This window comes from Neofelis nebulosa, chromosome 16, assembly GCF_028018385.1.
Source record: "Neofelis nebulosa isolate mNeoNeb1 chromosome 16, mNeoNeb1.pri, whole genome shotgun sequence".
Classification (NCBI taxonomy): Eukaryota; Metazoa; Chordata; class Mammalia; order Carnivora; family Felidae; genus Neofelis; species Neofelis nebulosa.
Genome location: NC_080797.1, coordinates 60,147,341 through 60,163,240, shown reverse-complemented (window position 1 = coordinate 60,163,240; position 15,900 = coordinate 60,147,341). Strand labels below are relative to the sequence as shown.

The following is a 15,900-nucleotide window of genomic DNA, read 5'->3' as shown; positions in this document are numbered from 1 at the left end:
GTGCTATGTCTCTACTGCTCACCTCTCCTCCTAAACCACCAGACCAACCACACATAAAAAGTTTCCTGTCCCCCGAAGAGGCAAGTTTCCATTTGCTGATGGATTCTTCCTTCCTCGGTCTGGTCCCCTCGGCCAGGGTGCATCAGGGCCACCAAAGGGAATCTCCCCAGGGACTTTCTTTCTCCTGAAATTTTGCCACCAACACTTAAAAAACAACTATGTCTCGAAGCCATCCCTACAAGGCCCAAGTGCTACCCATTATGTCGCCTTTCTAACCAGAGCGCTTTGAAACAGAAGCCAAGTTCTTTCAGACGGAGTCAGGTAAGAGCCTTGGCTCTGAACCCACCCGCCTCCCAACCCCTACTCCCACAGTCAAGGATGCTTCCCTCCCCTTCCCTCCCCTTCCCAAGCCTTCTCTACCGGGAGCCTTCCACCTCTCGCTGTGCCTTTCTTATGCAAATGGCACCTGCAGATCTGGACTCCAAAGCTCCGGTCACCTCATCTTTACAAACCGGAGGCAATCCCATTCAAACGGTATGGAAAAAGGAGAGATTTTCAAACCCTCTTCCACCTAGCATAGCGTTACTTCTTCCAAAATGCCGAACGTTAAGTCACCAAAGCCTTTTTCAGACCTCTCTGCTCTAGACAAGACCCAAGGTCAAAGAGATTTCTGAGGGTGCAGAGAAATGAACACAAATGTGGCCTCAGGCAATTCTAGATTTGAACCCCAGCCCTACCAATGACTGTGTGACTTTGGGCCTTACTTCCTCATCCACCAAGTGGGCTAGTGAAGTCATCATTATTGAGGAAGCAACGCAGAGAACACCTGTAAAAAGCCTGATCTATTAAAAGTGGGCAAGTCTACCTCTAGTTAGCTGTAACTGAGGGGAGAGGACAGGGGGAGCCCAAGATACCAGATTCCTAGGATCTGGCATTCCCTTCCCATTTGCCAAGAAGCTCATAGTAGAAACCCAAGGAGCTTGTCAAAGCTGGCCCCCGACTCAATGGTATCAGAGCACCCTGTAGCTTATGAGTCATCTGGCCTGCTCCAAACAAAATGGCAGCCAACATCTTCCACGGGCCCAGTTCCTGGAACTGCCACGGGGTCACAGCTCATTAGGTGAATACACTCTAGGCTGCCCCAAGGTTGAGTATGTTGAACCCTCTGCTCAGACCTCACCCTCCATCTCTTTGCTCTATCTTAAGGAAAGACAACACTGAAAAGCACGGTGTCCTCTAGTCTGGATTCCCAAAAAGACGCACAAATCAGAGTCCCTGGTCGGGAAGAATGGGGCAGGGCAGGGCAGCTCAGCCAAGAAGGGGGTTTCCCGCATCTACTTCTCAGGCTCGTTTCCCATAAGTGGCACCTAGATACTCGTACCTGGTAGTAGCAGCCCCATGTCTGAGCTGGCAACCTCAGTTCTCAGGGCCCCTTCCTTGCAAGAGGCCCAGGGTCCCCCCCCCCACCACCCCCAACCCGGCAGACTGCAGCTGCCAGGCCTCACAGGAGAGAAGAGAGTTTCAGTTAGCATGGGGAAGGCCGGTGGCAGAGAGCACAGCTTGGTTCAAATCAAAAACCTATTTCCCAAGTCCCCGCACACCTCAGGATGTAGAGATGAGTCACTATGCGGCCTGATGGGCTTTCATTCACACCCTCGCCAGCACCTTCTAGTGGTTTACTCATCTACAAACTCCTCCGCTAAGCTGACTTGCGTATTTACTGTTCTATCCCAGAACAGGGCCTGGCACGTCACGGCGGTAGGGGTGGGGGGGGGGGGGGGGGAATCACTACGGGGCAACACTATCTGCTGGATTGCTGCATTCATTTTTTACCACGGCCCAACCTTAGGGAAACAGCCCCAAATGCCCGCCTACATCCTTGACCTCACAGCACATGACACATGGCCAACCACGGTCCTCAAGGACCACCGCTTCCTGCTGACCTCGAGGCACACTGGCCTGCACAAGTTGGCCCTTGACCTCAAATACTCTTCACCCAGGTCTTCATAAGGCTGCTGTCTTCTCATCTGTCAACACTTGGCTCAAACATCACCTCTAAAAAGGAGGCCTTTCCTGGTCGCAGCATCTAAAGTAGCGACCTTCTCCCCACCCCCATCACTCTACCAGACTTCCAGGTTTCTTTCTCCCAGGCCACCTTCTCTGTCTGCTGGCCTTTGATCTTCCTCTTTCCACGAAAGGAACCTCTGTCTTCTCACTGCTCTTTTCTTAGCACCTAACACAGTGCCTGGCACGTAGTAGATATACAGTAGTCACTGAATGAATGGACAGAAGAGAGAAATATTCAGCCAAGATGGGAAAGATTTCCCCACTTTAAATATCTTACTATTTTACTTGTCAGTTATACCTATTTTAAAAAAACATAATAACAGACAGAAAGGAAGGGAATGATTTAACAAGGCCAAAAAAATAAAAAATAAAAATAAAAGAAGAGGTTGGGGAGGGGGGAGAACAGAGGCCAAGAAGACTGTAAAGAAAAGGGAAGAAATTTACCCAGGAGTACCATTTTTAAGAAAGCTATCACTCAAAAAGCATAAAATGGAGAACAGCATAGCGATCCCCATCACAAAAAAAAATATCCATGCCCTTTGACTCGATAATTCCATTCCTGGGAATTATCCCAAGGAAATGAATCCAGAATTGGAACAAAAATAAAGAGGCGTCTGTAGAAAGACAATTCCAGTCATGTTTATCACAGCAGAGACCTGGAAACAACCGAAATGTCCAGTAAGAGGGGAAATGCTTTGGCAAGTTACGGCCCGTCCACTGGATGAAATATCATGCAGCAATTAAAATGGCCAAATGGAAGAGAACAGAGAATCATGAACAGGTGTTTTAGAATAATGCTGACAGGAGGTCAAAAAGCACTGTGATCCTGGGGCGCCTGGGTGGCTCAGTCGGGTAAACTCTGACTCTTGATTTCGGCTCAGGTCATGATCATGATCTCACAGTTTATGAGCTTAAGCCCTATGTTGGGCTCTACACTGACAGCATGGAGCCTGCTTGGGATTCTCTTTCCCCCTCCCTCTCTGCCCCTCCCCTGCTGGCACACACCCTCTCTCTCTCTCTCAAAATTAATAAACATTTGGGGCGCCTGGGTGGCTCAGTCAGTTGAGCGTCCGCCTTCAGCTCAGGTCATGATCTCACGGTCTGTGGGTTCGAGCCCCGCGTCGGGCCCTGTGCCGACGGCTCGGAGCCCGGAGCCTGCTTCGGATTCTGTGTCTCCCTCTCTCTCTGCCCCTCCCCCCCTTCATGCTTTGTCTCTCTCTGTCTCAAAGATAAATAAACGTTAAAATAAATAAATAAACATTTAAAATTTTTTTTAATTTTTTTTTTTTTAACATTTATTTTTGAGAGAAAGAGAGGTGGAGCACCAGCGGGGGGAGGGGTAGACACAGAGTCTGAAGCAGGCTCCGGGCTCTGAGCTATTAGCACAGGGCCCGATGTGGGGCTCAAACCCACAAACTGCAAAATCATGACCTGAGCTGAAGTCGGATACTCAACTGACTAAGCCACCCAGGTGCCTCCCAAAAACTTTATTTTATTTTATTTTATTTTATTTATTATTATTATTTTTTTTAATTTATTTTTGGGACAGAGAGAGACAGAGCATGAACGGGGGAGGGGCAGAGAGAGAGGGAGACACAGAATCGGAAACAGGCTCCAGGCTCCGAGCCGTCGGCCCAGAGCCTGACGCGGGGCTCGAACTCACGGACCACGAGATCGTGACCTGGCTGAAGTCGGACGCTTAACCGACTGCGCCACCCAGGCGCCCCCCAAAAACTTTATTTTAATAAAAGTATTGAATGACCAGGCACTGCCCAACATGCCTTCCACATCTCTGCAACACCTCACAGGAGTCCAAAAGAAACCTATGCCTATTTCCTTTTAGCGAACGAGGAAACTGAGGTTCCGAAAGCCAAAGAAGTTGCCCAAAGTCGCAGAGCAAGCAGGGAGTAGAGTCCTGCTGTGCATGTGACCTCCCCACAGAACCCATGTGCAACCCAAGGTCCTCACTGGCCTCCTTGTGCTCAAGGCCGTCCTTCTCCATGATGCCACCATGACTGTGTGCAGAAGGCCACTACAGATAGGAAGCAGCTAGCAAAAAGTGACGGACGCCTGTGGGAATTCAGCAAAAAGCGAAGAAAACAAGACAAAACAACAAAGGAAACCACCTTTGTTGAGGGCAAGAAACCACAGAGAAAAGAAGCCAGAGGGCGGTCGGCAAGACCAGGTGTCAGAAGGGACAGAGCAGAGCATGAGACAAGACACACGCAGGGCCGGGAGCTCCTGGAGAACGGGGTCTGCGTGCCCTCACCCACTGTCCCCCCAGGGTCCACACGCGGTAGCGCTCAATAAACGTCAGCTGACATCTGACATCTCGTGGGGTGCGGAAAAAGCAAGAAGCAAGAGAAAAGGCAGAAGAGGGGACACAGAACCAGGCAAATGAGTGGACTGGGAATCAGGACTGCCATAACGTGACCGTGGGCTCGGAGGGCCCACAGCGGGACAGGAGACTCGGGGAGGCGATGCACCAGCCCTCAGGCTCTGAGAACAGGACCCAGGTGCAGCAGGAGATCTGAGTTAGCCAGTGGGACAGGCTCCCTGCAATGGATGGGCGCCCAGCAGCCAGGGCAAGCTTCTGGAGAAATCGAGACCATCATTTCATGGGAAAAGGCATAGAGATTTCCCCCGCCTGCTAGGATAGGTATGGCTCTGCCTGGAGGCAGAGGACTGGACTAGACCTTCTCAGGTCACCCTGCTCCCTTAAGACCAACCGCCTAGCCCCACGATTCTCCAAACCAGGCTTACTCAGAGGGGAATGGCAATAGATGGCATCTATGGCAATAGATGACCCAAGACTGGTAGACCTAGTTACCCCTGAAGCTGGGGGATCACTACGTGGGGGCTCATCAGACCATTCTCTCTACTCTCGCACTTTTGAACATTTCCATAATAGAGTGTTCGAAACATGTAAACTCAGGCCCAGACATTCTACCTAAAAATCACCAGGGCCTGGCCCAGGCTGGGGGCTGCCCTCTGGATCCCAGACAAAACCCACCAGAATCAAACAATGATTCTACGCTAACAGAGTTTTCGGGTGGAAGAGAGGGGAGTTTGCAAAGGCAAGTCAGGCAGTACAGGCGGGTCATTAAGACTGTCTGTGTTTACGGCACGGCTTGGTCTCTCCTTAGCTGTGTGTCCCTGGGCAAGTCGCTTAACCTCTCTGCACCTCGGTTTCTTTCTCTGTAAAATGGGGATCGCGATGGGACCTTCCTCACAAGGTTGCTGGGAGGAGTAACTGACACATAAAACTCCTAATGGGGGGGGAGGGGAGGCATGGAATAAGCTTGCGGTAAAAATCAGCTAGTAGGATACATTCCATTTTGTAATGTGTACAGATAGTTATTTCGGAAACCATGCACCCATCTGATCAGTCATCTGGTGAAAATGAAAAAGAGTGAATCCGGTCCATTTCTGAGAGCTCAGGCAGTGGTGTGGGGTCAGCACATCCAGCACACCTAGAGTGGCCCCACAGACCCAGGCCCCCATTGGCCAAGGGGCTACAGAGAGCTCCTCCCTTCGAAAAGCCAGAAACAGGAAGCAGCTTCCTTTCCTTTCCATTCTGAGCCAGCATTTCCTTTTTTGTTTTAAAAAGCATTCCTTGTCTGCAGCCCAGCCCTTCCCCTGCCCTCAGCAGCCCCAGGCTCAAACACACCCGCAGCCATCTGCATTTCTCTTGGACTGTTCTCTGTCCCCCAGCTGGGTCATGGGGTTCCCGGTAAACTCTGAGTGAGCGTGCCCTTGACACGAGGCTAACTGGCACGCAGAGACAGGAGGAGCAGGAGCAGGGACCCCAGGCACCCGGAGTCTCCGGGCAAGCCTTGCTTCGCCTAGTTGGAAGGATTAAGTGAAACGGGTCACTCTCTGCCTCCCTTTGTTTAGCACCTCCCTTGACAACAGGCCACCTCACACGGCTTGGTCAGTCTATGGACTCACCAGCCTCTCCTCAACCCACCCGATTCAAACTGGAATCTTAAATGGGACCCCAGCATCATAAAAACATAAAGCTTGGCTGACGCTAAGCCTACAATTTCTTGTTTTTCCCGTTCATGGCTTAAGGTGGTATTTCCCCCAACTATGTTCAGTGGAAGAAAGATCCCTGGATCAATAAGTTTGGGAACATGTGCTGCAGGGCATCTCAGAGCCTTAAAGACACTTAAAGATCTTCAGGAATCTCCAGAGGGGGAGAGGGCTGATGTGGCACATTCTCAACCACCAGAAGGCCTCTTTCGCAGATACAGTAGAGGAAAGGCTGCACTAAGCCCTTTCGAGGGCCCCACGCCGGGGGGAGGGGGCTCTCAAGACAGTGCCCAATGATGGAGAACTCCCAAGTCACTTTTGAAATACGCCTATAATTTTTTTCCCAGCCAGCGAAACTCTGAATGCACCATGAATAAAGCTGGTCCTGCTTTATCCATGCCAAGATCAAACCCAAATTAACTAGCTCAATTGGCACTCCAAACCTCAAGGTGTCATGCTGAAGAAAGCCTCACCTCTCCATAAGCAGCTTCTCTTGACAGATTTGCAGAAAGCAAAGCCCTCACGATCAATGTTATCGACTGGGGTCTGTAGTTTATTCTGTACAAAAAGTTATTTTTTCTCACCATAAAGGCCGAGTCCATGGACTGCCGTAAGCTTTCTTTCCCCCTCTTTTTTTAAAATTTCAAACACAAGTCTTGATTTATTCTTGCAATTATTCTGTGGGTGGAAAAATGAAAGGGGGGAAGGCAAGGAGAAAAATGGCAAACAAACAAGATACTTCAGCTCCGTTATTTTGAAAGGCAATCTGCCCAGTTAAAACACACCGTTGCCCACCAAGGCCAGAATGGCAGAAAATTACACATGCGTATAAATATATAGGTTTTATATGTGGCGGCAGCTTGAACTGAGGCTTTTTCAACGCAGGTGAGGAACAATCACGCCCAAGAACAAATGACAAAGCATTTCTGATCCCAACATCTGTCCCCAGTGGATGCACAGGTATGGGCATCTCTACCTGGGATCTGCAACGGGGGACAAAGACAAGACGGACACAAAGACGTCAGATTAAAAGGCTGTATCTTCTGGCAGTGTTAGTAAATGATTTATAACGTTCTCTTGACATTAAAACCAACAACAGCGTTTCGTGGAATATAATGCAAACTCTGCACAAATTTAAGACAAACACTAGGCCTACAGGAGTAAAGGTTCACCCACCCAGGTCCCAGGGCATCTTTCAGTGGCAGGACGAGAAGCCCTTGAAAGTATAGTCAGGTTCAAAGCCCATTGGCTAGACTGGTTTTCAAAAAAGGCCCCACTGGGCGCCTGGGTGGCTCAGTCGGTTAAGCGTCCGACTTCGGCTCAGGTCACGATCTCACGGTCCGTGAGTTCAAGCCCCGCGTCGGGCTCTGGGCTGACTGCTCAGAGCCTGGAGCCTGTTTCAGATTCTGTGTCTCCCTCTCTCTCTGACCCTCCCCCGTTCATGCTTTGTCTCTCTCTGTCTCAAAAATAAACGTTAAAAAAAAAAAAAAAAATTTAAAAAAACAAAAAAGGCCGCACCCACAGGATACCCCAAGTTGCTCCCCAAGAATCTCTCCACTGCCTGGGGTCCCCAAGCCATGGGGAGGGGGCTGGCAAGGCCAATCCATTTGCTTCCTCTTGCAGGAAACTCCCTGAAGCCGAGGACCCCACCAACACAGGAGGGTGAAATGGCAGGCTGCTGTTGGCCATTAGCCTAGATAGATGGTTTCATGTCTCTCTCTTCAGGGCACCTCAGGTCTGCATCCCAGCTCAGTGCTCAGTCTCTCCTCCGCCCTCCGGCAATGTTAATTCTCTAACAGGCATTCCCACCAAGTCCCTTCACCGTCGGGACTTAAGTGTCCTCGCCTGCAAGATGAGAGGGCTGGACCAGATGGAAAGCCCAAGATCCTCTGAAACCCCCTACCAAGGCACCCCAAACAGCCATCTGATCAGTATCTGTGGCTGGTGAAGGAAAAGAGTCTACAGTTTAAGGGATAAAGACGTCACCGCATGGCTGTGCCCTGCCCAGAGGCAACCAGTCCCCTGGACACAGAAAGCCCTGACCCCCAGCACCCCCTCTGCTGTCTTGGAGAAGACCACGCTCTTCTAACTGATCAACCCAAGCCCCCTCCCAACTTTGCTGCAGGCAACCAAAAACCACAGCCCACAATCTTCGACACATACCCCAGAACATCAGCCTCAGGGACCCTGTCCTGTCTCCTGTTTACACTTCCCGAACTCAGGGGAGACGTGGATGCAGTGGCAGAGGGGTAAATGCATAAAGGCTGCCGTTTTAGAAATCCTGGCATTCATGCTGGGGAAGGGGGAACATATCACGCCCTAAAGATTTTAAAGAATAGGATTACGATTGCATGCTGTTGCTATACTTTGGCCTAGCAAATTCCCCTTCTAGGAAAAGACTCTGCAGCATGATTTATAATAGCAGGGCTTGGAAACAGCCTGGATGGCTAACACGGGGAGGACTGGTTCAATGAATTTATGGTATGACCACACAAAGCAGCCACCGACGGCGCTGATGTATATCCATGCGTATCAATGTAAACAGAAGACACTTACAAGGCAATGCACACAGTATGTGCCGCAAGTATCTACGTGTACATCTATCTGCGAATGCAGAGGATAAAAACCCTGGGAGGACATACAGCAAACCGTTAAGAAGAATTAACCAGATCCGAGAGCTGGCATTAGGGGTGTGGTTTTTTTCTTTTGTTCATCAGTGTTTTCTTTCTCACACTGAACACAGATCATTACGTGTATTCGGAAATATTTTTTACAAAGTGGAAAGCTAGGGGATAGGGTGCTTCTCAGAAGGATTATTCAGAAAGAATAAGGCAGGTGTCCATTAAAAAAATTATGAGCAAGTTGATCTCTAGGCAGCTTCTCGTTTCTCAGAGGGACACCGACACAGACCTGGTTGCATCAGAGTTTGTTGACAGAGGCCTATCTTTGAGGATGTGCCGGGCTGCATGTTAGGGAAACAGCCCCAAGCTCAAGTTCGGAGGCTGCACGGCCTGGGGTGGGCCACCAGCCATCGGGAACTGAGCCACCGAATAACCACCCCCAGGCTGCCCTTTTCTGTGACTGCCGCCTCCTTGGCCTCAGCAGCCAGGATCCTGCCCCGAATTCCCACCAGGGCTGCTAGAGGCGGCTGCAAGGTTCAGGACGTAGTTCTGAAGACCAGTGCACCCCGGTTTGGTCACCTACTCATGGAGTCCTCTCCATCCCTCGGGGCCACAGGGTCTTCATTTGCAAAATGAGGATAAACCCTCCTAAGGTTCTTGTGAGAGTTAAACAGGGCGACATAGGCCGGGGGCCTACCAGCGTGCAAGACACAGAACAGGTGAACACGAAGAAAGTGTGCATCCCACAACCCGCCCTCACTGTGCCTGAAGGCCATTCCCATAACCCCAAGGAGTGCTCGCTTCGGCAGCACATATACCATAACCCCAAAGGCACCTACGCGGCTTTCTCTTCGGAACTGAATGTGAGAGAAGATTCCGAGCCATCTATTCTGAAAAGACGTATACTTTTTATTTTTTTTTAATTTTTATTTTGTAATGTTTATTTATTTTTGAGAGAGACAGCATGCAAGCAGAAAAGGGGCAGAGAGAGGGAGACGCAGAATCCGAAGCAGGCTCCAGGCTCCGAGCTGTCAGCACAGAGCCCGACATGGGGCTCGAACTCATGAGCCATGAGATCATGACCTGAGACGAAGGCGGACACTTAACCGACTAAGCCACCCAGGCGCCCCAAAAGATGTATACTCTTTAAAAAGCACAGCTTACAGAGACTTGGTGGCAGGTTCTGCTACATCCCCCCACCACCACAGACACGGCCAAGGGCCAAGGCCTTCACAGTCTCTCTCCCGGCCACAGCCAGCAGGCGGGGAGAGAATACCTGCGGTGGGGAGTGCAGCCCCCTGGACATGGGGCCAACCCAGAGGGGAAGGAGGCATTCCCGTTGTCCCCGGCAGCATACCAGCAGCCCTCTGGCACTCACACTAACTTGGGCCGAGGCTGCGATGAGGCCTTCCTCCAGCACCACCCGCCCCTCCCCAGCGTCCTCTCCCGGGCAGGACACAGCAGCTTTCTTGGCGAGAAAGGAGTAAAGAGGAGGAGACACGCAGGACCCTCTCCAGTCCACCACGGAGGAATGCGGGTGGCAAGTTCCAGCAGGGATAAAGCTGCCAAGGTGAAAGCAGACACCAAAGGGGGCAGTGCCCCATCTCTGCATCCCCTCAGGGACGGCTGGAGTTAAAACCTCCATGGAGGTTGGAGCCATGGCAATGGAGCAGAAGGAGAGATGCCCCCACTCTGAAGCGATGGCCGGTGGGGAAAGGGAAACCAGCTCGCGCTCTCAGTTCTGCCAGGGACGTAACGTGGGACACCAGGACTGTGGGAATAGTTCCCACCAAAACAGAAGGCTAGACTGGCCAACCCGTTCCGGCACATTCCCCATCCCTGAGTACTTGGCAAGCCATGCTCCTGGAGTCACTACGGTTCACCTGCCTGGTTCCCCGTTAGAATTCAAGTTTCCCCAAAGACCAGGAAGGCATCCCGAGTACCTCAGAATCCTTGCCAGGGTGGCTACAGCTAGCCCAGCAGGCAAACGAATAATGATGGAAATTGAGTGAATGGATGTTCATGCAAGCCTGGAGGGCCTGATGTTGGGGGGGGTGGTGGGGGCAGATAAGGGACCATGTGGCCTGGAGCTCGGTACTCCACACAGCAGGGTTCTGACCTCCGTCACAATCAAGCTGGGCAAAAGGCAAGCCCTGCTGACCTTCCGAGTGGCACCTCCTGGCTCCAGGGCAACTCAGAGAAGTGGCCAAAGTGTGGACTGTACCTACCACAGCTCCCCAAGGTCCCCTCCTGGGCAAGTCCCATGGGCAAGGTCCACGGGGCCTTCTTTCTCCAGATCAGCTTGCATAGGAAGGAATTTCTATAAGAGCATAAGGTAGAGGGGGCGGGGCACCTGGTCAGGTTCAGGTCATGATCTCATAGTTCATGGTTCAAGCCCCACATCAGGTTCTGTGCTGACAGCTCGGAGCCTGGAGCCTGCTTCAGATTCTGCGTCTCCCTCTCTCTCTGCCCCTCCCCGGCTCGTGCTCTGTCTGTCTGTCTCTCAAAAATTAATAAACATTACCAAAAAAAATGTTTTTTAAAAGAGCGCAAGGTGGAGACACTCGGTATGCCTTGGCCTGTTCTGGAAAGTACTAGCAGGCCGGCAGAAAAGGGCAACGTTACGATGCCACTAAATGTGAACCTGCACGAGGCACTGCTTTCTCCCCAGAGCTCAGCACAGACTCGGCCCACAAAGCATGAATAAATGAGGGAAGGACCTGGCATGGGGCTCCAGGCCCAGCTGTGAGGCCAGCCAGGTGTCCCTGTGTGAGCCCATGGGGGAACGAGAACATTCCGTCCTGCCTGGGTGGAGTTCTCAGACCCCCTAGGAGGGTCTGCTGGAGGCAGGGCACGGGGCTCCTCTAGGATGAAGGAGCCTCACAACTTTGTTTACAAATTCAGGCTCTGAGTTCTAGATTCTGTCACCCTCCCTCCCCATCTAGAGAGAAAAAATTGTGTGGTGAAGGTTGGTGGATTTCTGGGAAATATGAGGAGCCTGAGAAGGTTCCGGCACACTTGCCGGCAGGTAGGAGGCAAACATTGAACCCCGGCTCCTTGCACTCTTTTGAATCCAAACTGGACCACTACACCGAGAAAAAGTCATCACAAGGGCAGCCAGACGCGTTGCGCCCGCCCCGCCCCCCCACGACCCCACACACCATCACGACCTGTGATCTGGGGCACCAGCAGCTGCGCCCAGGTCAGGGGCTTCCGGGGGCATCCCACGTGCTGTTTCTCCCAGCGAGTGCTTATTGGATGAAGGCCAGGGGTGCCTGGATGGCTCAGTCGGTTAAGCGTCCGACTTCAGCTCAGGTCGTGAACTCGCAGTCCGTGAGTTCGAGCCCCACAACGGGCTCTGTGCTGACGGCTCAGAGCCTGAAGCTTGCTTCGGATTGTGTCTCCTTCTCTCTCTGCCCCTCCCCCACTCATGCTCTGTCTCTCTCACTCTCAAAAATCAATAAATATTAAAAAAAATTTTTTTTTAATGAAGGCCAGACTGGGCTGGGGTTCCTAAGATTCTGGGAGAAGTCTGGCGCAGTTGCATAAGCCAAGACCTCTGGGGAACCCCCTTTCTTCAAAAGCCCGGAATCCAATGTTGCAAAGCATTCTCTCTAGGGGCCCTGGCCTGGAATATGATGGGAGAGGAGCCTGCAGAACAGAAAAGAAAGCCAGAGCGGACAGCTGGACCACTGTCCTGCCTCCCTCACTCCATGCTGGCGGGATGGTCTCCTGGCCCGTGTCACCCACCTCTAGGAGACAAGAGCCAGCTATAGAGAAGTACCTTCCCCTAAAGGTGGCCCCCCTTTAGGCCCCCCTAAAGGTGGACCCCCACCAGGGAAAGTTTATAGGCAGAATCTTTCAGTGGTAGCACACAAACTTATAGGCTCACAGCACTGCAGGTTTATGCCATCTTATCCCCATTGTACAGATGGGAAAGTTGAGGTTCAGAAGTCATGGGACAGACACCCCTCCCCACCCCAGACCTGAATTCAAAGCTGTCCGCCACACTGTCCCCATCAGCAGAATTCTTTCACTAATACACTTCCCCCCTATTTTATCAGCTTCGTAAATCTGGATTTTACAACTGTTTTTTAAACAGAGGCATGTGCAACAAACGTTTGGTTCAACCCAACAGAGGCCCCTTCACCAAACCACAGAATGTAGAGCCTTGTCAAGGGCCTACAGAGATCCACCCCAACCTCCCTGTGCAGGTTAGGAGGCTGAGGCCTCCAGGGCAAAGAGATTCATTCAAATTAGCTGGAGGCAGCTTTAGGGAGCCAGTTCCTGAAGTCTCAATTCCCATGCCCAAAAAACAAACCAGGTGCTGCCTTTTCTCGGAGTAGGGTGAACCCAAATCCCACACCACAATGGAGAGAACGGGGAGCTGGGTATTGGTTCCGTTTACACTGCAAATTTCCTTTGGGTGGGTTTTCTGGCTGTCAGAGACCATCACCCAATAAACACGCAGGAGGGAGGCCACTGACACACAGCTCACAGACCTAAATAGCAATGCTCTGGGGTGTCACGATGCCGTATCTTTGTTAAAATGAATGACTCTGGAAATCAGGGTATCTAGAGGGCAAAGTACCATTTCCAGAGAATGAACAATACACAGTCCTCCTGTATCTACTCCAGGAACCAGGAGATCTTCAGAGCAACATGGGAACAATCCGAGAGAGGTCAACACAGAGAACTTTCTCTCATCTCGATAACATAGCAGTCCAAGCAGACACATGCTGCAGGACGATGATCCCGCCTCCCACAACTAAGCCACACAGGCCCCCTATTGTGTCAGTTCAAACACCGAACTTTGCTGGGCAAACACATTCGGCTGTGTTCAAGAAGAGACCAGTTTCCCTCACCCCTTGGAAAACAGCAGCATGCATGCAAGAAGGGACAGCTTGGGGGCAGGGGGGTGTTGTTGTTGGTTAGTTTTTAAAGCAAAGCCCGGTCAGTACTGCTAGAGCAACTGTAATGAAAATAATAATAGCCAGCACTCACGAGATGCTTCCAACGTCCCTGGTTTTGTAGCTTTGAAGGAAACAAAACTGCAGGAGAGAAGTCACCCTCGAACATTGTGGATCAAACAGGGATTCAGGCTGCTGATTGGCCTATGACAGCTGGCAGAGGCAGTTTGCAATAAAGGGTTGGGGAGGAGGCTGTTAGGTTGAGAAATTAAGGTTCTCCCCATGACAAAACATCCCCAGATCGGCAGAAGGCCAGATGTGCCGACGCAAGGTGGAAAGAAGCCACTTCAAGTTGGGGTAGCAATTAAGTGGTCCCTGGAATTTTACGGCCTTTCCAGTGTCAGGACAAAAGCTAGTTGGGAATGCACTAGTTTCCCTCTATTGTGTACGGGGGAGGGGGAGCCCCCTTCTGAGAATCCAACCACCCTTTTGACTTGTTCTTCCAAATCCTTTTAATACTGCACGTCCTGGCTATAATTTGAGGGAGGAGGGCCTGCAGATCTTATTTCTTCTTTACACTGGAGACTCTCTCCCCCAGAACCCCTTAAATAGTGTCATCTTCCTACCAAAGGCCTGGTGCCCCAGCATAATCCTTCCTAAACCAAAATCCAATGTCTGAGGAGGAGTGGGGGAGTCGGTGGGTAATTATATTTTGAGCAGTGAAATGCTGTGGCTGTGCGAAAGGAAAGCATCAAATGCCTGAGCAATAAATATGCAGTTTCAGCAAACACGTTTTGAAAAGCGGCAGACAAAAATCCTGGAGGAAAGGAAAGAAAGGAACAAGCAGGGAGTCTGGGGCGTGAGAGAAAGAGAATGGCGGGCCTGTGATCACACTTCAGGGGGACCCCCCCCCCCCCCGCTCCCCGTCACCCCGGCCCACGGCTGCTCGCCTCAGTCACACAGGGAAAAGTCCAGCGTGTGACTCAGTGGGAGAATGAGTCCTGCGGCCCCGCAAACTGGGCGGGGGCGGAGATGGGGAGGCAGGGGATGCCCGCGCGCAGCCCACCCCGCCCACGGGCTCCTCGAGCCTCCACCCCAGTTCCCACTCCGCCCCTCCCCCCAAATCCCGCCCAAGGTGACGGGCTGGTCCTGGGTCCCCAAGCTGCCGCAACAGCGACTGGAGGAGGGAGAGGAAGCCTCAAAGGGGCGACACCGGCTCCGGGATGCATCTGGGAAGGAGTGCCCTGGGGCATCGAGGGAGGTGCCGGGGCCGCTCCCCGGGCCGCGCGGCCCCCTTACCTCCAGGGTCCGGATCTCCTGCTGGGTGAGGTCGTTGGACACGGCGCACTTGGTGCGCAGCCCGCGCAGGCTGCCGATGGAGATGTCGATGAGCTTCTGGAGCTGCCCGCACTGCTGCAGCGCCCGACTGGCCGCGGCCCCGGGGCCCCCGTCCGCGGCCGCCGCGTCCCCCCCGCCGCGGCCCTCCTTCTTCTCTCCCATCGCCGCCGCGCGCAGCGCCGCTCTATCCATGCCTCGGCATCGGGGCCGCGGGGTGGGCGAGGCGGGGAGCCCGGGGGCGCGGGCGCCTCGGGAGGGAATCCGCGCGCGGGGAGGGCCGGACGAAGAGCGCCCCTCGGCGCACCCGGAGCCCGGACGCTAGGACTGCCGGCCGCCAAGCCCGCCGCTCCCGCCCGCCCAGCCGCGGCTGCAAAGCGAAAGCCGCGGCGACCCGACGGCTGCGGCTCCCGAAGCTTTTAAGTGGCAGCGGGGGCCGGGTCAGGGTAGCTGGGCATGCTGGGACTTGTAGTCCGCGTCGCGCACCTGCCGCTCGGCCCGCGCCCTCGGGGCCCGCGTCCGCGCCCAGCGCCCGGCGGTCCAGGCCTTCCCCTTGGCGACGGGCTCCAGCAGTGCGGGAGCGCCCCGCCTCCTCGCTCCGGGAGTGGCCGCTGCGCACCAGCTCCTCCCTCGGGCGCCCAGAGCCGGGAGGGGGTGGGGGGGGGTGGGCTCGTCTCCCCGCCCCCTCCACTCCTGCCTCCAGCCTGAGGGCTTCCCACGACCCCCGGATGGGGCGGGGCAGGGGCCGGTAGCCCCTGGATGGGAGGAGGGTGCGCTTCCTGCAATTCTGCGGCAGAGCCTAACCCTGGAAGGTGGGGACAGCGGAGGTTCCAGAATTTCTATGTTGGTTTAGGGGCCGCCATCTAGTGGGAAGGGGCCTAAAGTACTTGTCCTCTGGCTGGTTCGCGGAGCATTGACTCTCGATTGTCTAT

The 15,900-nt window shown here is 53.1% G+C and overlaps 1 protein-coding gene across 3 annotated transcripts in view; it reads right to left on the bottom strand.

The window, feature by feature from the left end:
• Positions 1–15,510, bottom strand: part of KSR1 (kinase suppressor of ras 1) — a 163,871-nt gene extending 148,361 nt beyond the window's left edge. Inside the window, exon 1 of one of the 3 annotated variants that reach the window (XM_058703863.1) lies at positions 14,933–15,510. In XM_058703863.1, coding sequence (XP_058559846.1) covers positions 14,933–15,163 — 231 coding nt within the window. In that variant the 5' untranslated portion in view covers positions 15,164–15,510. The remainder of the gene's footprint in view (positions 1–14,932) is intronic. The other 2 variants (XM_058703864.1, XM_058703865.1) reach the window with 2 other exon arrangements.
• Between the last annotated feature and the right edge of the window lie 390 nt (positions 15,511–15,900).